The sequence below is a fragment of the Stegodyphus dumicola genome, chromosome 12 (assembly GCF_044657685.1).
Source record: "Stegodyphus dumicola isolate Sdum_Otavi_A_Nest chromosome 12, ASM4465768v1".
In the NCBI taxonomy this organism is placed as follows: domain Eukaryota; kingdom Metazoa; phylum Arthropoda; class Arachnida; order Araneae; family Eresidae; genus Stegodyphus; species Stegodyphus dumicola.
This window is the reverse complement of record NC_140779.1, coordinates 9,500,737-9,528,276: the sequence shown is the minus strand read 5'-3', so window position 1 is coordinate 9,528,276 and position 27,540 is coordinate 9,500,737. Positions and strand designations below refer to the sequence as shown.

The 27,540-nt window shown below is 29.7% G+C and overlaps 1 protein-coding gene across 2 annotated transcripts in view; it reads left to right on the top strand.

Moving 5' to 3' along the window:
- Positions 1 to 27,540, top strand: part of Rrp6 (exosome component Rrp6) — a 103,357-nt gene that overhangs the window by 24,831 nt on the left and 50,986 nt on the right. For both annotated transcript variants that reach the window (XM_085827462.1, XM_085827463.1), the window contains exons 4-14: positions 5,345 to 5,446; positions 5,603 to 5,787; positions 6,831 to 6,906; positions 9,517 to 9,627; positions 9,751 to 9,894; positions 9,983 to 10,173; positions 14,811 to 14,967; positions 15,233 to 15,381; positions 16,115 to 16,165; positions 20,644 to 20,755; positions 25,490 to 25,625. In XM_085827462.1, the coding sequence (XP_085683588.1) occupies positions 5,345 to 5,446; positions 5,603 to 5,787; positions 6,831 to 6,906; positions 9,517 to 9,627; positions 9,751 to 9,894; positions 9,983 to 10,173; positions 14,811 to 14,967; positions 15,233 to 15,381; positions 16,115 to 16,165; positions 20,644 to 20,755; positions 25,490 to 25,625 (1,414 nt within the window). The remainder of the gene's footprint in view (positions 1 to 5,344; positions 5,447 to 5,602; positions 5,788 to 6,830; positions 6,907 to 9,516; positions 9,628 to 9,750; positions 9,895 to 9,982; positions 10,174 to 14,810; positions 14,968 to 15,232; positions 15,382 to 16,114; positions 16,166 to 20,643; positions 20,756 to 25,489; positions 25,626 to 27,540) is intronic.

Genomic DNA, 27,540 nt, shown 5'->3' with positions numbered 1-27,540 from the left:
TTTCAACATGTTACACAGATCAATACAGTATGTAAGCATCTCAAACATTTAAAAATTTATCCATTCGAGTTTGTTGCATATTTCTTGTTAGTAGCTTTTCAACAGTGGTCTCCAAGACATGACATTGCTTGTAATGTTCTGTGTCACCACTTTTACGTTCGAGCATTCTAAAAATTTTGAATGTTTTTTGAGGCTGTGCTGCTATTAGTATGGGATTGGGATTTTCATCTTCTAACTCACTTTGATTTTCACTAATTCCTTTGTTTTCTGTGTTAACTTTGATGATCTCTGCATCATCAAACCAAACTTTTAAATATTTTCATCGATTCCCATATATTCGAGGAAGGTCTCATCATGCATTTCTTCATCGTCACCCTTGTCTTCTGGCATATCTTAAGAGTTTCCAGAAATTTGCTTTGGATGGGAGTCGGCTTTTTAAAAAAGAATTGAAATTGTTTCTGAAGTTACTTCATGCTATGCATTTAAAATAACATGCATGGCATCTAAGAAAGAAATGGACTTAACAATTTGCTTAGAAGAATAAACTGGATCAGTCATATCAATTTCTTTAATAACATTTTGTAACAATGAACCCCCTGTAAGGACTCTTGAGTGTGTTATAACACTCTGATCTAATCTCTGAAGAATTGAAATTGTGTTAGGAGGAATGAAAACTAATTTTATGTTCTTCAATGAGAGATCAGTTGGATGGGCAGCTCAGTTACCTAACAAGAATGACACTTTTTCTTTCTGAAGTTCTTTGTCTCAATCACCAAATCGCCAAAAATATTGCTTGCCATCCAAGCATTTTTATTGTTGTCTAGTGTGTTTTCTCACAACATTGTGGTATTCTTATTCCAGAGTTTTCAAAACCACTCCTAGAGGGCAGTTTCTACATCAATAGACTTTCCACTTCATCTCTACATATGCGAGATATTTGCACTTGCTATCATTTCATCTTAAATTGCCTCCCTTCTTTTCTGAAATGCACATAATGCAGACTGTGAAATTTTGAGTTCTACAGAAGCTTTATGTTGGCTGCATTTTGGTAAAGCATCATATTGCTTCAACAATTCTTTAGCTTTTAAGTCCTTGCATTTGGCCATTGTGAGGCATGACCAGACAGCAAAAGCACAATGTGGATGGGTGAACTGAACGAACTGTGTTAGCAAAAAAAGACATTTTTTTAACAGAATCTCCCTTACATTTAAAAAAAAATTTTTAAAAATTTTCTTTTCATATTTTCCTCCTCCCTCAACTGATCTGAGCCAGTTCTGACTAACCTCTAGTGATTCACTCCCACCCATGTTTGGTTCAGATAAGAAAATTATAATAAATACCCAAGTAGCATTTGCAGTTCCACACATAAAAGGGAATTGACCTTGAATGAACCTTGAAACACAGATTTGTGGGTTTTGATAATTCTATTTAAGAAAATTCTGTCAATACTGTTCTTTGCAAATGTCTTACATCAGCTATTCTACTCATACATATATTGTTCCAATGCTGTTCATGGTTTTTCAATGCATTGATCAGTTTGTACCAAACAATAAGTGAGTGTTACCATTTGAAAATTTTGTAAGTTTTTTCACTGTAACCTTAACCGTGAGAGCTCTGCTGTTTTAATCCTTTGATGCACACAATATTATTTTTATAATGTATTAACTAGAAATCGTACATTATGATCCTAGAGACAAATAATATATGAATTAAAAAATTATTCTTGCTCATTGATCTGTGAGTGGTGGTCGCACTGTTGAAACCAGTGCACGTCTAGGACTTTGAAACTTACTTAGGTAGTAGGAAAAAAACAACTGGCCTCCTTCTGTGTGCATATCCAATAAATAACAAAATTTTCGAATTAAAAAAAAATTTGTATTTTTAAAAATTGCTTTATATGTAAATGTTTTACATTATTTTCTGAAGCAAATCATCAGAAAAAATAAACATTTATCTAATTTTTCTACAGCAGTGAAAACATAATAATTTACATAATAAGGACGTTTGGATAAATAGATAAAAAACTCAGCAGTTGAAGGATTTAAAAAAAAAAAAAAAAACCACCTCAGGTTTTTTTTTTTTTTTTTTTTTTTTTTTTAATATCAAAGAACAAAATTATTTTTAAAGAAACTGTTCAAAGCATGTTTTGTCTTTTTGGTACATGCATAAACTAACATTGCACTTTTTATATTTACAGTTCCACAACAAAATACATTTTTCGTTTCTAAAAACTTGAGAAAAGTTCATAAGATGTAAAGTAATTGTCCATGTGTACCCTATGATTATTATCATACAAGGGCTCACTTAACATTTTTACTACTCTTTCACTCGAATTTTTTTCGACTTTGTGTGTTTTTTTACCAGTATAAATTTTAAATTTGCAAGCATAGCCATTTTCATCGCAACACATTCACACTTTATTTCTGCAATTTGTTGGTTTTTTAGGTAACTACTGTTTAGTTCATATACCTTAGCTGGCATTTATTTTTGCAATAGTTTGTTGTAGTTATATACTTCAGTTACAGAAGTGTTTTAAACGATGAAAATGTTCATGTTTTGGCAATGTCAAGTTTTAAAAACTAATTAGTTTTCAACAGATAACAAAGTCTAACTTTTAATTCGGTCTCTCAATTCGTATACTTATGTTTGGGAAAGTTTTATCCTCGTAATGGTTTGGTTTGGCTTATGTGATTACAGCAAGGGCTATCTGGTTAAAGGGGAGGGATGCCTTCGGCGAACTTTCTAAAGGAAATTGGCTCATATACATGTTACATATGGGAAACACCACGAAAATGCCCGTGCAGGCAGCCTGTTCGCGGAATTCCAATCTCAGGCCAAACTACCAGTGTTCAGTGACTTAACCACTCGCCCGCTGGTTGATCTTATCCTTGTAATGAAAAAATTAAAGTGTAGAGATATTAGGATGTTTTTGGAAACAGGAGATGTGAAACGAGCAATGCCCTTGCCGGTTCTCGAACCATGGACTTTTCGTCGAGCGTTCTGACCATCACACCACAATGGGGAAATATCTTATATACTCCCCCTTTTAAAAAACAGCTGTTGATTAGAAGACCCAATTGCCAAATCCTGGTGGTGGAGAATCATCATTCACTACCTTTTATTATTTCGGGCGCCACTGTAGAGATATTAGGTTTTTTTGGAAGCAGGAGATGTGAAATGAGCAATGCCTTTGCCTTTTTGTGTTAGCAATGCCTTTGTCGGGACTGGAACCACGGACCTCTCGAATATGCGTCGAGCGTGCTGACTACTACATCACAAAGGCATGCTAAGAAGGTGGGAGAAATACTTTTTAAAAGTAAAAGAAGTTTGACACTCATATGACAAAAAATTGTCCGGGATATTTTATTTGAAAATTTGTAATTTTTGACTTCATTTTCAGCTTGCCTTAAGGGATCGGTTAATTTACCCTCTCAGCGGCTCGGGTTTTTAGATCTGTCATGAAGACCTGTATTCAATGAGCCTTTATTAGCTAAATTTGTATATTTACTTACTTTAGGCTCTATTTTCATAAACTTACATTTATTAAGATGATATTTATATTATTAAAGAAAGTAAGAAAGCAAAATATCGTAAATTATAAGCTAATATATAACAAATGACGAAAAATCTCATGACCGGATAAAGCCGGCCATAACGCTCAGAGGGTTAAATAAAGCATCCATGCCTTCTTATTTGCGATTTAGATCTGAGCCAAACTTTTGTGACAGTTAGTTGGCTTTGCTAACTGCCAAACTGTCTAGGACAGCTGCTGTTTACCTGACTGCTATGCATGATTTTCTGGTGGTTATGTATTAGAACAATAACCATAGTAAAAAATGTCAAATTTTTAGAATGTGTCAAAATCTGGCAACTATGTGCATAACAATTCTTTAGTACTAACAAGCAACACTGCCATTTTCATATGCATTCATTTTATTGTATTTAAGTTCCAGCAGTTTTCATAGATGAATCATGATATTGTTAGCCCAATAGATGTTAGTCCAGAAGGGCTATTAATTTCATTTTGGCATTTTGTGTTGATTCACTTTTTAATCACTTTTTAAATTGTTGCCACCAAGTATTGGAGCCCTGTATTATATTTAAAGAAATTAAATAAGGAAAAATCTGCATAAATGTATGTATGTTTCTCACATTGGGATAAAATAATGGTTCCTAGAGCCATCAAATTTTGAATAATGTAATCTTCCCCTAAATATTGGCATCTCGAAGCCCAAATTTGGAATTTGTTTTATTTTCTGTATCATATTTTGTAAAGCATTTATGAGTTTTTGATTAAAAAAACTCAACGATTTCAAAGCGAGCAATGGCAACACTGTATGGGAAATATCTCCAACGTGCGAGACTGTGCATCAGATTTTCTGAAGATATGCTCTTTTAAATATTTTGTGATATTGTTGTTTAATTGAATTTTGTGGTTTAAATGCGAAGAACATGATATTTGATAAATAAAGATAACATACAAAACACTTTGGGCATCATATAAAATCTGATTTTTTTTTTTTCCTTTTTAAATCAATTTTGAAGTGTGTGCTTCTGAGATTTGCTTTCAATGGAAGAAAAAGTAGTAAAATTTTTGCAGGAATACAGTATTTTTCTGCAAAGTCACTAAAGGGGACAGTTGCTTTGAATCTATTTTTTAAATGACTGCCAGTCAGCGAAATTTTACCCATAAAATTTCTAAAGATTGGGATACAGATTTAAATTTTGGAAAATATGGAATCCCTGTAATGATTTTGCCACCAAATTTGTTAGAGTGCAATAAATTCAGTAACAGAATGGATGAACAAAATAAATTTTTCAGTGATTTATTTAGAATTGGAAAAATTTATTATTGTATCTAATGGGTGTCAAACAGCAGCATATATGTTCTAATATTTTGTATTATTTAAATAACATTATACTTAATACATTTAGTTTTAGTATTATTTATTTATTACATTATTATTAGAAAAAATTCTAAATGGCAGCTGAGTTCTTAATGGTAAGCTGTATTGAGCGATGAAGTCAGTGAATTGGCAATAAATGTTTAAACTTATTATAAATATATTTATAATAAATATTTAGAAATTTGCAGTAAAGAGGTGAATAACATAATTAAGAATTTAGCATTGTTTCGAATTAGAAAAAAATTTTGGGCTCCCTTTTTAATTTTTCTTTAAAACTATAGGAAAAAAAATTTTTTTTTTTGACTAAAAATGTTATTGCAAATCAGGTTGATATTATTGTTTATTATCTGATAAGTGTTACATATGAAATCCATTGTAGGCAGTTGTAAGCAATTTTGAAATTTTTGTAAATACTTTGTCACTTTATTTACTTTCAGAGTACTAATTTAGATGAAGCAAGTGGTCTGAAAAAAACAGAAGAAGAACTTATATTAGCAGTGAAACCACAAAGTAGTATAAATACAAGTTGGAATAAGAAAGTATGTACAGTTTTCCTGTCTGGTTGTGTAAACTTTGTAGCATTTACTTTTTTTGAATAACATTTATATTTAATCCCTATATTTTACATCTGCATTTTTTACACATATGTATGATCTTAAATTTTATATGTTATAAAAGTTTGTTTTCTGTTTTAGCAATTTAACTCAAATTGTCCACAGAGCTATAAACTACTAACGGCAAAAAATATTTCTCGACCACAGTTGGCATTTAAAGATAAAATTGATAATACTAATTCAATATTTGTTCCCATAATTAAAGAAAAACCAAATTCCATAAAACCTCTTGCTGTTATATTAGAGAAAGATGGTGACAGAGAAGAGTAAGTTGAATTTATTGTTCTTAACTTCTGGTTAAAACTAAATTTTTAATTACATTGAATTTCTTTAAAAAATCTGGCTTTTGGTCCTTTTTTAAAGATGCTTTTGGAATTTACATATGAGTATCTATTTCTCAAATATTGTACAGTTAATAAATTCTGTATTATATTTAATAATTAATATAACTATAATTAGTAAGTTCATTATTTTTCTTATCTGTTTAAAGAGGTTTAGGTATTTTAAACTTGTAATCTGCAAAATATTTGATAGAAATACTTTTATTTAATTCAGGCAAATCTTATTTGAGTTTTATTAAAGCATTTATTCATAATGGCAGTTTATATCCATATATACATTACACATATGCAAGTTTCTGTAAAAAGTTCAGAGTTCCTTTAAAGAATTAACAGCTGAGTGTTTATGTAAAGAAGTTGCAAAAAACTGACTTTATGAGAAATAAATTGAGTTTCATCAGAGACAATGATTGAAAATAAGAATTCTGCATCTTTTGTTTTATAACTTATGAATGTATAAATATAAAAGTAAAATTATAATTTCAAGGAAAATAAATTGAGTTTAACAACCTCTTCCCCATGAAAAAGAACTGTTTTAATTTTTTGGTGGCACTGTAAATAGAAAGAATTTATTTTTGCTCTTGCTACTCCACATTATAATATTCTAATAAAACCTAAAATTTTTTAAATATAAAATATGTATAAAAAGTATAGCTAGATATTTCTAAAAGACATTTTACAAAATCTAAATTCCTAAAGTTAAATACTGTGAATAAAAAAATATTGCTATCAAAATAATCTCAATTTTGACTTGAGATATTATACTTGATTAAACGAAATTTATCAAATACAGTATACCAATTTCATTAAAATTATTCCACTTATTATGACGGAATTGATAAACAGAGAAATTACTGAGCAAAGTAGTGTTATTTATACATTAAAAATTTAATAATTGTAATGCTAAGTCCTTATGTTATGTTTGTAAAATTATTAAACGCATACCTTTTATTTTAAATTGTATGCAACAGATTTTGTCATCCATATGAATTGGAAATTGAAAAATTTGAACCTGCAGAAGAACATTTACAAACTGTAGAACCTGAGGTGAGTAATTTGATATAAATTTATCTTTTCTTTTCTTGTTTAATAATGTTTTGAGAATTTTCAAAATTTATGTATGCTTTAAAAAATGATTGATTTTCCCTTTGGTTATAACTTCTTAGTACACTGTCTGTGGGAAACATGGATTGGCATTTTTAACTTGCTAGACACTGAAGATGGGAGACACAGATCAAGGTTATTTAGTGTCAGACACTGGGAACACAAGAAAAAAATCATATCTTGTACATGCATAATTGTTGCTGTTTGAGTAATTACTATTACATTTAATTAATTCTGTGTTTTGTAATTACTATTACATTTAATTAATTCATAACAGCTTTATAAATCCTTACTTCATTTTATGCAATTAATCGAAAATTGAAACAACATTCTAAAGAGTGTAGCAAAAAAAAAAAAAAAAATTTTTTTTTTGAAGGTATCTTTTCAGATGTATCAAGTGATGCTGAGACTGTTAATGAAAATGATAGTAGTTATGAAAGATAGTAACAGTGGTTTTTCCTTTTATTTTTTTAACCACTTGCGCTACGACTAAACTTCACGGTTGCGGTGCCATGCGCTGCGAGCGTCTGCGAGTGCAATCCAGAGCTGTAACTCGAAAAATAAACAATCTCATTGTTAGGTGATGTGTACACCACGATATTTTCATTTTTTGCACCCGATTTGAGACAAAAGCATCTTGACGTGCGAGGCACGTCTTTTTAGCGCAAGTGGTTAATGATGTAAATTAAGAAATTTTTACCCATTGCTTAAGTGATACAAACAACAGCCACTGATGAAGATTTTGATGATAAGCAAGACATCTGTTTTTGGTGTATTTACAGGCAAATATTTTTCAGATATTGTGATGAAACAAATCTATTTTATCATCAGAATCTACTCACAAAAAAAAAAAAAAAAAAAAAAAAAAAAAAATTCCAAGGCAGTAAAGTAGTAGTAGAATTAGTTGTAGGAGTGAATGAAATAAAAAATTCTCTCAATTATTAGTCTTATGCAGGTATAAAAGAAGTTCATATGATGGATTACCGATTTTCAGATGCGTTTTTGAAAATTCAAATTTTAACAAAAATAATGTGCTAGACAAGGTGATTAAATTTTGCAAGTTCTGTGTTTTTATGATAAAGAGTTACAAAGTTATTCTGCAGACAGACTTTTCAAATTAGGTCTAGCAGTAGATTATTTCATTAAAAATTTGAAATAATATGCAAACCCAATGAAAAATGCAGTACCAAGCAACAAAAAGCAGTAATGCAAGATTGAATTTGTCAGGACTTTGGCGATTCTAGATTTGGAAATTTTCCATATTTTAGATCGTCAGTTTAAATCCAGTAAGATGCCATGTAAGAATTATATAATTAAATATCTGAAATTATGTATGAATAAAGTAATGACATGTTTAAATTCTTGTGTTTAGGACATGTTATGATCTTGAGGGAACCAAAATTTATTAAAGGAAAGCATGTTTATTTATGTGCTTTATTTTGAAGCTAAAGGAAGCAGTTTTCCCCCTTTTCTCTTTCTTTCTTTTCTTTCTTTTTCTTTTTTTTTTTATAAATATTCAGCTCACATTTTGATCAAAATTACCATGTTTATCACTGTAGTTATTATAATACCATGCATGTTGCTTTTTTTTAAAAGTATATGGATATGCAGAACTATAGGGATAAAAAGAGGACTTCCATAAGGATTAAGATCTAAAATCAAAGGAACAAAAGTAAAAAAAGACATGAAGCAACTTTCAGAAGAAATACTAAAATTCTTCTTCAGTCTCAGAAGATATACAAATGGAAAGTATCAGCAGTCATAATGCCAATACAACCAAAAAAAGTACAAAATGGCAGAATAGAGAAAAGTACTCTTTTACTTTGATAACTATAATAATTTCATAAAGGGTGGGTACAGAAACAATCAGTATTTAATCAACTAGTGTAATCTTTGGAAAATCATGAAATGATTTTGTTTAATCAGTTGTGCATTGTTCAATTTATTTATGGTTCTTTAGAAACTAAATCCTTTAAGAAACTTAGTTATAAAAAATTTCTGCTTGAATTGGCCCCAAACACATAGGTAATAAATCTGGACGAAGATCAAGTGTTGAAATATGGAGTATTACTCCACAAGCTTCTTATTGTGATCCACTGGGATGAAAATCCAGTAACATATAACAGCTACAGTTTTAAGAAAGTCATTGGTAATGAAAAGCAAAAATATCAATGTCTAATTTATTGCATGTATGCTATTCACAAAAGGAGAGGCAGAAAAATATATTTGTAAATTCTGTTTAATTCCTTTCTGTTAGAGACAATGTTTTAATAACTGTTATGCTAAAAAATATTGTAAAAAATATTGTTGATATTTGTACCAACTCGGTTTCTCGGTTTTTACTAAAATATTGTGTTTAATAATATATGTAAATTTCTTTGAATGAGTGCATTTTTATTTTGCATGCATACTGAACTGAGATTCAATTCATTTTACATTCTGCTGTCAACATTGGGTTCATATTCATATTTATACCTTTGTTTGTAACAGCTTCTTGTGATATGCCTGGCATTTGATAAATTAATACTAATGATATATATAATAATTTTATAGCTTCCAAAGCCACTGGAAGAAACTCCATTCATATTTGTGAAGACTGAAGAGCAGTTAAAACATATGTGTGATGATTTGAAAAAGTCAAAAGAGTTTGCTGTTGATTTAGAAGTAATTAATTATATTAAGTGAATTTAATCTATGTAAATTTTTGTATATTATATAATAATGAGAGCTACTAATTTTCTTTTTTATCATGTGATTATAATTAATTCTTTTTTTTGTTTTTAATAGCATCACTCATATAGAAGCTTTCAAGGGTTTGCTTGCCTCATGCAGATATCTACAAGAGAAAAAGACTACGTTATAGATGTATTAGAACTAAGAGGTGAACTGCATATACTGAATGAGGTTTTTACAAACCCTAAAATTGTGAAGGTGCATTTTAATTCTTTTGTGGTATGTTCTTTTGTATTTTTCTCCTGTATCTATAATTAAATCATATTTTTTCTAATTTAATCTGCAGGTCTTTCATGGAGCTGATATGGACATTTTGTGGTTGCAGAGAGATTTTGGTTTATATGTTGTCAATTTATTTGACACAGGTCAAGCTGCTAGGGTGCTTCATTTTGCTCATTTGTCTCTCTCATATCTCCTCAAGCATTACTGTAAAAAAGATCTGGATAAAAAGTTTCAGTTAGCAGATTGGAGGATTAGGTTAGATATAAATTTTTGCATTTTGAAGAATTTCTTTAATCCTTAATTTTAGGTGGCATTGAATATTTAGCTGATGTGTAATTTATTTTGTTTGGGGTAGGTTTCACTTTGTGATATAAATGTAAATGTTGAAGTTTTATTGGCGAGTTGTAATATTAGTTATCTGTGAATACCTATTTGCCTTGTATTTATTTCACCTGAATGGAGAATTTACTGATACATGTGTGAATTGGAAGAATTTGTGTTAATGTCTAGATTGCATTACATTTTATTAATATTACTATAATTTCTTTTTGCTTGCCATTCATAATACAGAGGAAATTCAGAACAGATTTTTTAAAATTGAATTGGATGAAAAATAAGTTGTTGAATTTCATGGTTTGCCTGCCATTTGTTTCTTTGTTCAGACTACAAAGAATTTTAATTTAAATTTTTCCTATTCTGCTTATGAAATACTTGCTTATGAACTATTCTGCTTATGAAATAATAAAAAAAATCTTGTAAAAGCTTGGTTGCATCAACTAAAATTGTAAATTAAATAATTTACACTTGGATTTTTTTTTTAACCCTCCAGGCAGCCTGTGTTTTTGGATTTGTCATGAAGACATGTATTTAAAGAGCCTTTATTAGCTAAATATGTATTACATATTTTAGTCTCTATTTTCATAAACTTACATTCTTCAAGATATAATTTATATTGTTAATGAAAGTAAGAAAGCAAAATAACTTAAATTATAAGCTAATATATAACAAGTGACAAAAAGTCTCATGATCGGATAAAGCCGGTCATGGTGCTCACAGGGTTAAATTAGCTTGCGTGCTTTCATTTTAAGAAATATTTTTGACTTTCGAGTTGCATTTTGATCTTTCTCAGATTACGTTGTTTTCTCATTCCTGTTCATTACATATTTGTGTGTGTATAAAAGTTTGTGTTCATTGCATATTTGTGTGTGTATAAAAGTTTGTGTTCATTGCATATTTGTGTGTGTATGTAAAATAATATGGGACATATTATTTTTATTAAATTATTAAGTATTAAAATTATAGATAGTCGTATGTGTTTTATTCCTTGCTTTAGTTCTGAGGAAATATTTAATACTTACAAACTTACTTACATATTCTTGTTTTCGTTTTATTCCAAAATTCTTTAAGCTCCATTAGGAAAAAATAAAGAATTAATGAAATTAATTAAGTATAAAGATTAACTTGCTACCTACATTCTTGATTAAATTTAGAAATGCGGGAATTATAAGACAATAAAAAAATGTTTTTGGTTCCATCAGAATCATCAAGAGAGAATGTAGTTGAGTAAAAGTCACATTAAAAAATATTCTGAATTGAACTAAATTGTGCATAGAATACTGGTTTTTAAGTTGTTAATTGGAAAACAAAAAATATTCATTTTTACTTTAGGAAAGGATTGTAAAGATATTTTTTAATTGTTAATTTACAAAAATATTAAATTTAAAATTTATGGAATTTGCAAAATTTTTAGTTACAAATGAATTGTAAATTATTTGAAGTATATTTATTTCCAAAGAATTATTCTAGGAAAAATTATTCTTATTCTAGGAATTCTTAAATCTTATATAAATATTTGTAAAGAAAACTTTGGGTAGGTGTAAGTGATGCTCTGCATTTCCTACTTTTAATATGTATGTACCTTATTGAAAAGTAACACAAAATATAGTGCATGTTATTAAGATGTAATGTTTTATTAGTTAATTATGTGTCTCTCTATATTTAATTATTTTTCCCTCTTATTTCCGCATCATCTGTTGTTCATATAAAGAACATGGATGGCACAAGCATAAATGATTGAATATCGTTTCATACCTGAGACTTGGCAACATTTGAAATCAGTTTATCAGATGATGTGACCATCATCCTGTTAATAGACAACTGTTTGGCCTAGATTCACATAAAGTTTTAATTAAAGATATTTCTCTATCTTATCCTTTCCTGCAAATAATATATTCATCATTCAGCCAATGGATATCAGAATGCTGCAGGTGTTGAAATGCAGGTACACAGTAGCCTTTTTTAAAAATCTATGCTAATTTTTTTAACCATGCAACACCAAGAATTTAAAAACATTTTAACATAAAATCTGCTGTCTGAAACATTGCAGTATTGTAGAAAGATATGTCTGCAGATGTTTTTAAAAATGGCTGACATAATTTATGACCAGCTGCCATACATTTTATTGATGATGACGATATCTGTAAATTTGGATGTCACAAGATTAAGGTAAAATTTCCCAGTTAATGAAATTTCTGAAGAAATGTGGAGAAGTGATAATAAATAAAGATGATATGACAGAAATTTTTCATTGCAATGACTGCTCCATTCACAAATCAACTAACAGACAGTGCAATCTGTAATTTGATTTTAAATCCAGAAAATATCACTACTGGTATTGAAGATGGTGATAAAAAGGTTGTTGAGAATGTAGAGATTTCGATTAAGAGTTTAACGATAATTCTCAATGTGATAGTGTAACTGTCAGTTCCTGTAAGATCTTGCACAAAGAGACTTAACTGAGCAAGAAATTATCTATAAAATTAAAGAGAAAGTATCAGCACAAAAAATAAAACTGCTTAAACAACTTGCATTAAATTATATGTTTAGTTAAACAAACAAATAAATTTAGAGCTTTTTTTTAAAATTTTAATCCTGTTGAAGTCACAAATGCTTCATTATTTCATAAACAATTCTTTCATATTTTTAATTTTGTAATTCCTGCATGTCTTCTAGCTAGATAATTAAACTGGTGATTTAATATTAGGAAATTTCTGAAATGTGGAATTATAGGGATTTCGGCAATTTTGGATTTTAGATGTTGTTCTGTATAAGAAATAACATGCTTTATTTGTGAAAGATTAAAGTATGTTACTTACATATATATATTATATATATATATATATATATTTGTATATATATATATATGTGATGTACCAGCTTTAGTCATAGCTTTAAATTATCAGACGATAAGTTTAAAAAAAAACAGGATCCATTTATTATTATTCAGGAGAAATAGCAGTTACAAAATCAGATATCCAGAGTAAATAAAAAGAATTACTAATAACTTTTGTATGAAGTTTACTGCATCGTGACATTTAAGAAAAGCCCCCGATATTCCTTTGGGAGTCTTTTTATAGCGTCTGGAAAGATGGAGCTTCCAAGAAATGACGTCAGTCATTCCAGTTTGCTTTAAATACTTCCAGAACATTCTATAACTGTACGTGTAAAAAAGGCGGGAAAAACAACTTGACTATGGGGCTGTGGATTTAATTCCACATACTTTCAAATAAGAGACTGTCGCCGTTAAAAATGAAAAGAACATACAGTTGGAATATATTTTATTATTACATATATATATTTCTCTAATTTTGCTCAAAGTCTATTAGCTATCAACATGCCAAAGTGAAAATTAAAACAGGTAAATTGACAACCTTGTAATCGGCATAGATTTTTGTAAAATCCCATTCGATTTCAAGGGCAAAACGGCTCCCCCTTCATCAGGAGCAAAAAAATTTCTGCAAGAGCGAGAAAGGCGAATGTCAATCATATTTATACTCTACAGGCAACCAGTGGAAGAGACAGCGTTTTTCCTCTATAGGCTGTTCGACAGTGTGTTTACATGTTTTAATTTCATTTAGCTAATTTTATGGTAGTAGTTTCCTAATTCTTAATTATTTGGTTGTTTTCTGATACCTAATTTACATATCTGGTTCACATCCCGTAATGTATTTTGCTGCTGTCGATATTTCATTAACTTTAGCTAATGTTTCTAATGTTTATACATTAAATTGGTGTAAAAAATTAAATACATTAATTACATCATTTAATTTTAGAAAAATATCTTTATTACAAATTTATTTTATATGTGTATATTTCAACAGATTCTGAATAGAGTTGAGATTTTTCTGAAGTATTTTTTGCATACATTTTCTGTAAGAATTCCCTTAATTTAGTCTCTGTTCATGTCCTCTCATATGAAATCATATTTCACATAAAAAAAGAAATGAATTTTTAAACTGTGTCATTTGTTAAAATCAATTGTGTATACTAAATCATATATTTATATCAAAGTATTTTGAATATATTTTTTATAAAAAAATTAAATGGATTCAAGACTGAAATCAGTTTTTCAAATGATAAAGTCATAAAAATGGATGTATAATTGTAACTCTGTATGAATAAAAACATTATCTTTTTGCATATGATATTTTTGAAATTGTAAATTCTCCAATAAGATTTAAGTATATTGTGTAACACATAAAATTTTAGTTTCTTTATGTAATAGGAAGAATATTGCAAAAAGAACATAAATTTCAGAGCTGTATACGGTTGCTTTTGTTTTTAGTCACATGTAGTAACTGACATTATGTATATGATGTATTTGAATTTTTAATAAAAATATTGTAACCATTTTTATTATAACTAAATTTTTAAAAATATCTCTGCATCTGCAATATCATTATAAAAAAAATATTGTTTTTTAAATATCATTTATTGGATATGAGCAACATAAAATTTTATAAATAGGTCTTGAAGTGCTTAGCATCATATGATATCTTAAACACATATTTAAGTAGTCCATTACTGAAATTATTTCTGTTTTTTTCCCCCAGACCGATACCTCCAGAAATGTTAAAATATGCCCGAGAAGATACTCACTATTTATTATATATTTATGACTGCTTAAAAAATGATCTTATAACAAATGGGAATGAAATGAAAAATCTATTGCATTCAACATTTGAAAGAAGTAAAATGATTTGCTTAAAGGTATGTAGTATGCCTTTTAATATGTTTGGTAAATTATTTCTTATTCTTTAATTGTTATAAAATATTATTCACTTTGATTTAAATTAAAAATATTAGTTGCATTTATGCATTGCAAATTCGAAATTTTTCCTCCTCCAAATGAAATTATTTTGCCTCCAAATTTGCAATACTTTTGATACTTTTTAACTCTACTTTAGAAAGGTTTATTGAGATTATTTTTTTATATGTTTATTAAATATGTTATTATATAATTTTTATTTTCTAGAGGTATCAAAAACCAGTATTTAGTGATGACAAGTATTTGGAGTTGTATAAAAAAAGTAAGAAAACTTTCAATGCAAAACAACTGTATTGTCTAAAAGAATTATATGGCTGGAGAGATAGGATTGCCAGAGAAAATGATGAAAGTTTAGCGTAAGTCTGTAATATATTGCATATGATTTCTATTTAGGATGCTCTAAGGCAGCATTTCAATGTATTTTGGAATTTTTTTGTCACTTTTCCTAACAATTCCTTCAAATAAGTAAGAGATGACTATGTTTTTTGCTTAACCCTGAAGCTTAAAAATATTTATGAAAGAAATGTCAGCATTTGCTTTCCTCAAAAGAAAAGGATGGGGGGGGATAAGTAAATAAATGCTAGAACCAATAATAAGTTATTGTGTCTTGTTGAGTAACTGCACTGAGATTTTAATTGATTTTTATGCAAATTTGCATGAATAAGTGCTTTGATATTAATTTTTATCTAACATAAAATTGCCATCATTTAGTTTGTTTTTGTTTTGAGTAAAAAGGTATATTTCAAAACTAAAATCTATTTCATGCAAAATAGTAATATTAATGTAATATATGTAATGTAATTAATAGTAATATTAATGTAATGTATGTATTTTTTGGTATGCATTGAGTGCAGACCTTTTTTATTTCATTTGTGGATTCAGTGTTTTTTACATATTTGTTATACAATAGATTTAAAAAGTAATATATATCTAGGATTTATTGCTACAATTATTTAGGTAAGAGTACATTTGTAAAGAAATATAAATGTATTTTCTGCAATTTTAATTGGATACATAACTTTTAAAATCTGTGCTTTGTTTAGACTGTAATATTTTTCTTAAAGTAATTTAAAATTTATTTAAATATAGATATGTTTTACCCAATCACATGCTCCTGCAAATAGCTGAAGCATTACCTAGGTGAGTTATTTTTACTTCATTAACTTTCATAAATTTACTTAAATAAAGATAATGCTGAAAACAGGTTTTAAGTTTTGAGTATTATCTACATTTTTATATGCACTTTTATGTGATGGAATTGAAATTTAAATAATTAACAAAAAATTGTCTTAAAGACATATGAAAGGGGCTTCACTGCCTTTCTGTCTATGGCAGCTTTGATATTAGAATTTTGGTATCTCTCCTTTATATTCGTGCAGAGACATTTGAGAAATGTAAAATAACTGCAATGTTTATAAATAATAGCAGAACTGCTGTTCAAATGTTGAATATTTTGTTATAATTCTTCTTATAATTGAGTAATTAAAAAATATTATTAAAGTGGTCTAAGAGTATTTTTTATTGCCCTTTCACAGTGGGGAAGCGGAACACTGAAAGATACATTAAAGAAGCATGTAGTTGTCAATGATTCATTTATTTCTAATAACATATTTTTGATTTAAAGATTTTTATGTGGCCAAAAAAAAAAAAAAATATGATTTTAAGTTAAATGTTTTCTAAAGAGAAAATTAAAAGGAAATTTATGTATGACAGCAATGAATAAAACCTCTTTTATTTCATTTGGAAACTTCGCTCTGTTCTAAAAATAGTGCTATAAATCTAAACTGCATATTCAAATTAATCATGCGATCTTACGTAACCCTTAATGCGGATGTGTCTTGACCAATCACCAAATTGTAAACCAAAACTTAAAATTGAAACTTTTGACTCCCTCCCTTCTTTCTATGAACTGATGCATAACTTTTGCTTGTGCTTTCCTCTTGGCTAGACACCTTTCTCCAATCATGTGTGCTGCTACGTTCACTTCTATGGGAATAATATCAAAAATTTTTAATGTTCTTTATTAGGCACAAGTAGAGTACCAAGTGAATTGTGGCCACAAAATGAGAATTTAATCAAAGGAATTTAATCCAGCTCGACTGCTTCTTCTTCAAAATGGATGGATGCTCTAAGCATCAAGTATCTGCGTCTCAGTTTTCTTATTTCAGTGCCTCCAAAAGTTTTCTGTCATTACATTCTTTGGCCAGTTCTAATTATGAAAAATTTTACACCAGTTTGTTAAGCTATGTTCACAGTGAATCATGGGAAAAGTCCTGTTTCATCGGAAATTTTAATGAAAGTTTGTACCGCATTCACGATCAAATCATTCATGTCGCGCCATTTGAACCGCAACTTCATTATGCACACACATATATATATTTTTTTCAAAATGAAGATCTTACTCACAGAATCTTTTAGAGATCTTCTAAAAAACTTTGCGAGGTTTCTATATAGGCTATTCTATTTAGACAACTCACAACATAATTGGCTTAAGTTAAAAAGGAAAAATATTTCTAGTTTTAAGAATTTGTATGTGATTATTAGAGAACAATTCTAAAGTAATAAAACTCGAGAAAATATTAATAATTTATTTCTACCATTTGAAAACATGTTACCCATGTGAAAATTCTTTCAGCATACTAATTGTAATAAAATTGCAAATTTAAGAATGTTACACTCTGGTAAGTAACTAAAGACTACCATTAAATGGCATTTAAGAGCAGAAAATGAACCTTAAATTATTCTAAATTATCTATTAACAACCCCTCAAGGTAAGTTGAAAATGACATTAAAAATTACAAATTTTTTTAAATTAAATATTTCATGCATTTTTGTCATGTAGGAGTCAAATTCTTTTGCCGTATTTTTTGTAATGAATATAATATTTTCCTTAATATAAGTATAGAGGATGAAATGGAGAAACGGGTAAAATGTTTAATGACATATTTTAGATGAAATTAGTTTTTATTTATTTAGAAGTGTAACAACATGAATGTTCACATCCTATAAAACATTTTTGTGTCTGGAAGTTTATGTCTGTGACCAGTAATTGCAAAGATAAAAGTGAAGTAAAAACCAAAAGAATTTGTATATAAAATCTTTTATTATTATTATATTAAGTTACTAAATATTTTTACTCAATAAATAAATAATTTTGTAATACACTGGTCATCAAAATTAAAGAATAATGTCAGAAAGCAAATGTAATTGATATTTAATGAAATATTATTAATAGAAATTAGTACAAAAGTGTTACTTAACATAAATTACAATGTTTGACCAATCGATTATTTGGAAAATGATGGAAAAATTAAGTCACCTTTTGTGATTTTTCATTAATATGCTGTATGGTCACCTCGGACAGGTATGCATACCTCACATCTTGATTTCACAGACTTAACTAATGTGTTGTTCAAGTCTTGTGAAATTGCACGCCACTCTTTTAAAAGTGAACTTTTCAACTCCTGGAGGGTTGGGGAAAGGAATTTGACAATCTGAAAATTCAGCTCTCTAAGGCATCCCACATATGCTCAATTAGGTTCAAGTTGGGAGTGTAAGGGGAGCATTCCATTCGAGTGATGTCTTCTGTTTGCAAATATTCTAACACCACACACACTCGATAAGTCATTGCCATCCATTAGCAAAAACTCTGAGCCAACAGCATCCCTAAACAGTCTAACTTGGGGCTGTAATATACATTGTCCACATATCTTCGAGTGGTAACAAAATGTTCTTGAAAGATATGCAACTCGGTGTGGCCATTTGTTGAGATTCCTTCCTAAACCATTAAAACGCTGGAGCAGAAATGTGATATTTCATTGATGAGGGAAGGCAAGTTGCATGTTCCTTCCTTTCTCCGGATCAAAACATATTTAGGATCACTGTTCAGACTATATCCGAACTAGTCAGTAAAAAATGCTCAAGCCCAGTTGTCTTGGCTACATTGAACATGACGACGGCTCCAGTTTAAACGGACCCCTCTGGAAGCTGCAGTGAGTGGGCCATAAACCATAGCTTTTCTTGCATATATGAAAACTATTTTTATTTACAGTAGATTAGGATATTGTTGATTATCTCTCTGAGTGGCATGACTGCTTTTATCCATCCGGTCATGAGATTTTTTGTCACTTGGTATATATTAGCTTATAATTTAAAACATTTTGCTATCTTACTTTCTTTAATGATGCAGATATGATTTTAATGAATGGAAGTTTATGAAAGCAGAAACTTAAATTAGCAATTGTATAAATTTAGTGTATAAATGCTGCTTAAATACTGGTATTTGTGACCAGATTCAAAAAGCCATGACACTCAGAGGTTAATTAGTTAACACTCCAACTCTGTTTAAGCCTTTGTGCAGCAGTAGAATGGCTGAGTTTCTGTGGCAGCTTTAAAGGTCTAAAATGAAATCGGCTAATCTTTGGAATGTGGGAACAGGTAGTTTGGCGACATTTTGGCAAGGCGATAAAGGTTACTACCTAGGACTTTAGCAGTGTACATGGATAAAGTCAAGAGTGTGCGCAATGCCATTTTTGTGCAATTCGAGGATGTTTTTTTAAGTGAAAATAGGTCAACATGTACATGGATACCGTGTATGTGCAGTTCTTAAAAATGCGGCAAACAGTTTGCGATTCTGCACTTTCTCCCAATTTCGCACCTAATCTTCATCATGATTAAGCACTTTTTTTACATAAAAGTTCTAGCATAAGTGTAATTCGGCTAGCAGATTGTTGGAAAAAAAATGTTTAGTTAAAAAAAAAAAAAAAATGCCTTTACTTCGTGAAAACAAAATGGTGTCCAAAAAAACAACTTGCAGGTTGCTGTAGCAGGGTTGGTCGCCAAATTTTTGCCAAAAAATCGCCAAGTTACCATAATCCAAAGATTAACCATCAAATCTCTTGTAGTCCCTTTGTGGTTTCTTCGAGCCAACAACAACAGAAAACAGTCTCCTGATGCAGTTGTTTTACTTAGATACCCTTGATAAGGTTGTCTATCAACTGATCTAGTGCTTAAAAAGTGGCTCTAAACTCTTAATATGACACTTTGAAGGATACTCGTATCTTGGGCGACTTCCTTTGCGTTTGATCTCCCACAGTTCTACCAATTATTCTCCACTTTTGACCTTAACTTAAATGATGCTTTTGAGCTGTAACTACTGAATACTTATCCCTCTCAGAAACTACATTCACTTTAAACAACACTCCAGACCGGTATTTCAACATACGTCCATTGCACACCATGTCAATCACTGAATTAGCATATTTCTGGCACATGCTCATAAGTGCAATTTTGTGTTAATTGTATTTGTTAACATAAATAATTACAACATTAGGCATTGGTTGCAACATTGACTTAGCATATTTTTTCTCATTATCCTTTAATTTTGATATCCAATCCAGTGTATTATGAATATTTTTATAAGTCTGTAAAATAAATAATGAAAAACTGAAGCTGTGCAGTTAAGTTGTACATTGGAAAGGTATTGTATAACTTATTTGCACAGCAGTTGATTACTATTTTGTATCATTTATTACTGAAATTTGAAGTTCTGGTTTTCGTATGTCTATATTTTCTTATTTTACTTTATATCACTATATCACCTTATATTTCCATTTTAGAGAACAGCAGGGAATTCTAGCTTGCTGTAATCCTATTCCCCCTCTGGTGAAACAACAGTTAAATGAATTGCATTCCATCGTCTTAAAAGCAAATGAATCTTCTTTGAAGCAGGTATACACAATTTTTTATAAGCGTATTTTTTGGTAGAGAATTCAGGTTGGAAAATCAGATTGAAAATACATTACCATACTTAATCCCCTTTTTTCATGAGATTTATTGCTCGAAAACCAGTTGGGGAAAAATAGGCATGTACTATATTTCTGAAGAGACAATTTAAATTATAGCAATAACACATTAAAAAACATATATAAAGACATAATCTTGTTACAGTATGCATTTCAAAGGGCTTACAGTTTCAGTAACATTCTTTGTACTTGGACATTTCTATTTGTGCATACATTTTATATTGTTACCATGAATCGGAAGTTTCTAAATCATATGCTAAAAACACTAGGGAGAAAAATATTTGAGTAAATATGATTTATTTTCCCACATTATTTATTAAATAAACTGGAAATTTGCTTTGATCCAGTATGTTTTGTATATCACACAGCACCTACAACCACCAAACTCTTGAATACCTAATTACAATTAAGGAGATGAAAACATCATTGCGTATTGAAATAATGTGTTGGAAATTAATTGCATACACTTACAAATTCTGTTTTTCAATTCATAATGGTATAAAGACATGTTTTGTACACTTTTTTGTCTTTGAAGTAATTCCAAAGGTAATAGGCCTACCAGTGCCTGAGTGGTAAAGTTGGTGAATACTGGTAGTTCGATTCGGGTTCATTTCTCAATTAATGGGTGTTTTTGTAGTTTTTCCCATGTGTGGTATAAATATGAGCCAGTTTCCCTTGGGGGGGAAAAATAAATCTTTGAGCAGATTCTTCTTTCATGCTCTAGCATTATTGAATAAACCCAAAACCAGGGAAAATAATCATGTCTGACTAAATTGGGTAACTAGGCTAAACTATTGATGTCTCCATAATGTGAATATCTGTACTCCAATAGTAACCAGAAGAATGGCCTGTAGACCCTCTCTATGTAGGCAACTGCTCTATCCTGCTGAAATCATCACTCATGGTGATGAGAACCTGTGGCATGCTAAAGAAATGCTTTAAACATGACTGTGTGCCACTGACCATTTAGAGTTTTCACAGTAACTGCTTTGCCTGCCTTATTTCCAATGAAAATATAAAATGATTCCTATCCTAGAACTGATTGTTACTTTAGCATTGTGGAGAGTTTGTTGGTTTTAAGCTATTGGAGATTATTTAGAAGTGTTGGTAATTGTGTTTATTGACATTAATAATTCTGCTGTAGCAGTGTAGTATTTCATTAAATTCCAGATCGTATTGACTGTGCTGATTGTGTATATAGCATGCTGAATTCTTATCTTGGGGTTTAATAAATCCATTTTCATTGTCGTTTTAATCCTTTATTGTTTATTATTTATATACAACTAATTGAACTCTGCAAACATTTACATAATCAGTTTTATGTGTCAAAATAATATGCATACAGCATTCAAATTCTAAGTATTCAATTCGGCATTCCTCGCTGCCATCAAAAGGCATTCTGAGCAAGCTGGAAGGTTTGCTATAATATTTTGCTCCCTTACAGTTTCACTATAAATTCCAAATATTCCACATAGCCGTAACATGCTGTGGTTATTGTATCCATTAATCTTGAAAAGCAATCGGGCGTTTTTCACACACTGTATTAAAAAAAAGTTTAGGAGCTATTTTAAGTATGTTGAGTGTTGTGTAAGATATGTGAATATGCAAGTGATTTTATGAGGTGAGATTTTAATGGAGGCTATTTGTGATTAATTTATGTAATATTTGTTTTCCTCTGTGATGAAATATTGTAAAGTTAATGATATTAGGTAAAGTAGGACACCTTGTAATCCCCCCCCTTTGCACAGAAAAAGAAACTTATGTAAGTAATAAATCCTTTAGGTATGACAAAAGAAAAATTTGAAGTTCTTCAAAATGTGTTTTTAAATAGTTTCTTGCCATCATTTCTGTGCTACATTCACCATTTCTCATATTTTAGAAGTTCTTTTTAACAAAGGCATCTAGAAATACTAAACAAATATAGATTCAACATTTAAATATAAAACCTCAAATTCCATTTAGAAAAAATGTTTTCCCCCTTTTTTTTTTAAGGTCTTTATATTTGGCCTACATCTTTAATTGAAAACTTTTAAATTCTCTAATATAGGTATTTTTATACATAATAAAATTTCCTGAATGAAATGTAAAAGTTAAAATGTTTATGTAAGATAACTGGAATAAATGACCACAAAAGTATAGTTCATCACAGAACTTTAAGACAAAAATGTTAGATGCAACTTTTCTGAAAAATAGCAAAGAATTGTTCCATCATCATTTGTTTACAATGAAATACTGTCAAATACTGAAAACCTGCTGACCTGAAATACACACAACCTGTTAAAATGTAAACATTCAGTTTATAGGTTCAGGAAAACACAACATGGAGAATGAAATATTGAAGAAAAAAAAAATGCATGAAGAATAAAATACTGATGAAAAAAGAAATATATGGAGAATGAAATACTGAAGAAAAAAGAAATACATGGAGAATGAAATACTGAAGAAAAGAGAAATACTCGCCAAATAATGATGTCACAACAGAAACACTTACCAAATCATTGACATCATGGTAAAAGTTTCCCCTCCTCCCCCCAATCTACATTGAGGTAAAGAAGCAGACAACTTCACTCAGCTCTCTTTCAAATTCACAATTCATGTGGTGATATTTCCTGAGCTTTGTTATTTCAGAAGATTGTTTAGTACGGCTGTTCTGTTATTTTATTGAGATTCTTTATAGGTAAAATAAAAAATATTTTTAATTTCATCGCTTCTGAATACAGTGTCAGTAAAAAAACTCATTCATGATTTTATTGCTTGCAACATTGAAAAACATAAACATGTTACATGACGGTAAGGTAAAAAGTGGAAATTTTGCAAAAGATGGAGAGAGGTGCCAACTTCTTGGTTTGTATAAGAATTGTACAGAATTGTGACATGAACTGTATATGATATACAGTAAAATAAAAAAAGCTGTTGAAAATTTTACAGCAACAGTAAATATGACACTGAAATCAAAAATCTTCGCACAACGCGAAATAAGCAGACTTTAATGCTGTCTTGTACAAGTGGTTTTGCCAGTAGAGGAGACATACGATTTCAGCAGCAGTTGATTTAAGCTATGACATGGTATACATTCACCTGAATTTTCTGTGGTGGTAGCAGAAGAAAATCTTAGCCCAGAAACAATGTAGACAAGCCTGGACATTTTAACCATGTTTACCAAGAAAAACATTTGTGAATAGCAAAGAAAGTGTGCCATCATTGGTGAAAGAAGCTAAATAAGAAGTTACTACTTTAGTATGCAGCACTGCAGATGGAACTTACAAATGTAAACCAATGGTAGTGTGTTCGGAGTAAAATCACTGAACGGAGTAAAATCCTTACCTGTGATTTACAGGAATAATGAAAATTCATGGTTCACAGAACAACCTATGACCGAATGTTTCTTAGAACATTTTGTTAAAGTCTAGAAGACATTGTAACAGTGTAGAGTGAGAGGGTCAGCACAGCAAAGATTAAAGCAAGAGAATTGCTTCTGTATTTGAAGGGATACGTTCTGTATTTTCTATACAAATGAGAAGGCTTTTGGAAGAAGAAGGTATCGTTGAATACGTGATGTATCCAGATGAGCCATCACTGGCATATGGAATGACAATAATGGTTCTGTTTTGAACTCGACACAGCAAGAAAACAATTCTAACACTGACACAGAATTTGATAGGAGTGAGAAAATATCTTTTAATGAAGATTTGGAACATGGTGAAAAATACCTAAATTTTTCAAACAGCAGGCTGGGGCATACAGCAAGAGATTCTGACTCTATATAATTTACAAAAAAAAAAAAAAAAAAAAAACTTACTTTGGAGCAAACTTTTAAAACAAACTGTAGTCAAACACAAGAACTGGAAATTTGAGTACTTGCTCGTTTTCTACTAGACATATTTTAAATATGGAAACCACAACAAATAAATTCATTCAATACTTCTGGAATAAATTAGCATAATAATGTTGATCTCTAAATTTTTAATTTGTATGGAATAAGTATAAAATCTTTGATCATAGTGAATACTCGAGTCCAGTGAAAGAAAACAGTGTCAGATTGAAAAATTAAATCTAATTTCAATAAAAGGTAGAGATAAAATATATTCTGACATAATTTATCTTTTGTTATCTTTCATTATTTCAGTGTTAGTTGAGATGCACCAATTATATTAAGATGTATTTACAATTGAAGACATTTGTATTCTTGAAACTGTTGTACTTATTATCAGTATATAAGTGGCATAGTCCAAAAATAAGAGAAAACAGAAATTTTTTTTATTTTGATATAATAAGTTTAAAGTGCAAAAGGAGACTTAGCATGGCACTGTACCATTTGAATTTGGAAATTCAATAATTTTTTAAATTTAAAATTACAGTGACTTTCCATTTTATGTAGTTTTTCATTTATTTGAGGACCTATTACATCAAAGAACTGGAATTCTAGCATCTTTATATTACCCTTTTAAACAAGCTATTTCATAAATTACTAACTTGCATATGAAGAAACAGTATTATCTTGTGTGTAGTAACATTTATAATATTAATTCATTTTAATTTGTATTCCTAAATCATTTTTTAAGCATGTTTTTCTCATTTTATTTTTCCATAGAGTTTTTCTTTGTTCAGTTTAGCATTCACTGAATTGTTTATCGTTTTTTTTTTTCCCCCTGTTATACAGTTAGAAATATTAGAATTTCAAGCAAATAGCCAGACTCCAAAGATAAATAACCAAATCGATCTAAGCAGCATGGTTCACTGTCCTCATGACATCCATCATTTAGAAGACAGAAAGAATCAGTCTACATCCCACTCAAGTAGGTTTTTTTCTTTTATTTTCAATTTTCAGTAGTTGATCATTATATTAAATCGTCTGAAAACTTCCGCAGTTTTTCAAAATGTGTTTTCTACTCATTATTTTATTACTACAATTAATGTATAATTTTTATTACTACAATTGCTGTATATGGATAAAGTATTGTTTCTAATAGCATAAGCTGAAAAAGCATGAAAATTTCAGCTTGAAAGATGATGCCTTTTTTTGGACAGTCATCCTGTGTAAACAAGCACCCATTAAAACTGTCTCACAAAATCCATGTTATGCAATTCAGGAACTATCAGATGGACAAAATATTCTGAATAGTTCAATATATAATCATTTGTAGAAGACTGAGTATATAAGCTGCTGAATAGTAAGGCATCCCATACTTTAACGGAATAGAAAATTCTTGCCTTAATTTTGGCATGATGTAATTCTTCGCTGTAACGAAACAAAGAAGCTCCTTTTTTGAAACAGCTCTGAATCATTATTTATTATGGCCCATTTAAGTAAAACAAATTAGTAAATTCATATAACTAAAGTAAAAATTGAAAATGACTCCTTGTTATCAATTAAAAAAAAAAAAAAAAAAAAAAAAAAAACACAGCCTTGAAAAAGGCTATGCCAACAATGTTATAGAGATTGAAAAGTCCAATACTTTTCACTGGGTCATGTAAGGTTTTTGTAAGTATCTTCTTCAAGATCATTTGGAAAATTTATAGCAAGTAACATTATGCTACAAAAGCAATCTGATATGAGCAATTCAAAATTCAACTTTGCTAAATATTATGCGACCGTGTATAAGACTATCAAACATTGGCTGTATTTTAGTTTCAGTGAAATGGCTGGTGGTCTGTGCTTTTAAGTTTTCTGTATAGATAATGTAAATATAAGCCAGTTCCCCATAGATATCTTATTTAAAATTCTTATTTATAAAGGCATTTTTCCCTCTTAGGCAGATAGTTAGTTCACACAGGCTTTATAATCAGTTTAATATAAAGTAACACATGCTGTATATAACTGCATATAACATGCACTTTTAATACAAGAAGTAAAATCAAAATAATTGGGGGCATTTTATACATTGGATATAAAAATGATAGATTCAAAAATAAGGATATAAAGTATAAAAAGGAAATAAATATAAAACTATAAAATAAGAAAATAAAATATACAAAAAAAAAAAAAAAAAAAAAAATAAGATTGAAATTATTGGGGGCATGTTATACATTGGATATAAAAATGATAGATTCAAAAATAAGGAAAAGATGAGCATACTAAAATTAAATTTCTATGTGTACCTAACTGCAGTGTTTTTAAACAAAGTGAGATACCTTATGAACTTCAAATTTTCGCTATCAGATAGCATGAAAAATTCATGATATTCGCCTTCTGTTATATCTTCAGGCACATCATCGAATTCTGTTTCTTCCTCACCATCACTGTTACTCTGATCCAGAAATAAATAGCAATCTTCTGTTCTATCTGGATTGCTAGATATACTGCATTTTTTAAATGACTTTTGAATTATGCCATGTTTAATTTCATTTCTTGCTTTTGTTATCCACACCTACACTATTTCTAAGGCCCACCAGCGGCTGAATGGTAAAGTCGTTGAACACTGGTAGTTCGGTCTGAGGTTTGAATCCCGCGAACAGGTTGGCTGCATGGTGCTTTTCATGGTTTTCCCCATGTATAATGTGTATATGAACAGTTTCCCTTAGAAAGTCCTCCACGAAAGCATCCCTCCCCTTAGGCAGATAGCCCTAGTGTGCTTTGCCGTAATTAAATAAACCAAACACTATTTCTAAACTCGCATGATATATTTGGCCTTCTTTTGTAAATGTTTTTTTCACCTTTAACATCCACATATTCCACCGTCATTTAAAATTTTCTTTGAGTGCTCTACTTGG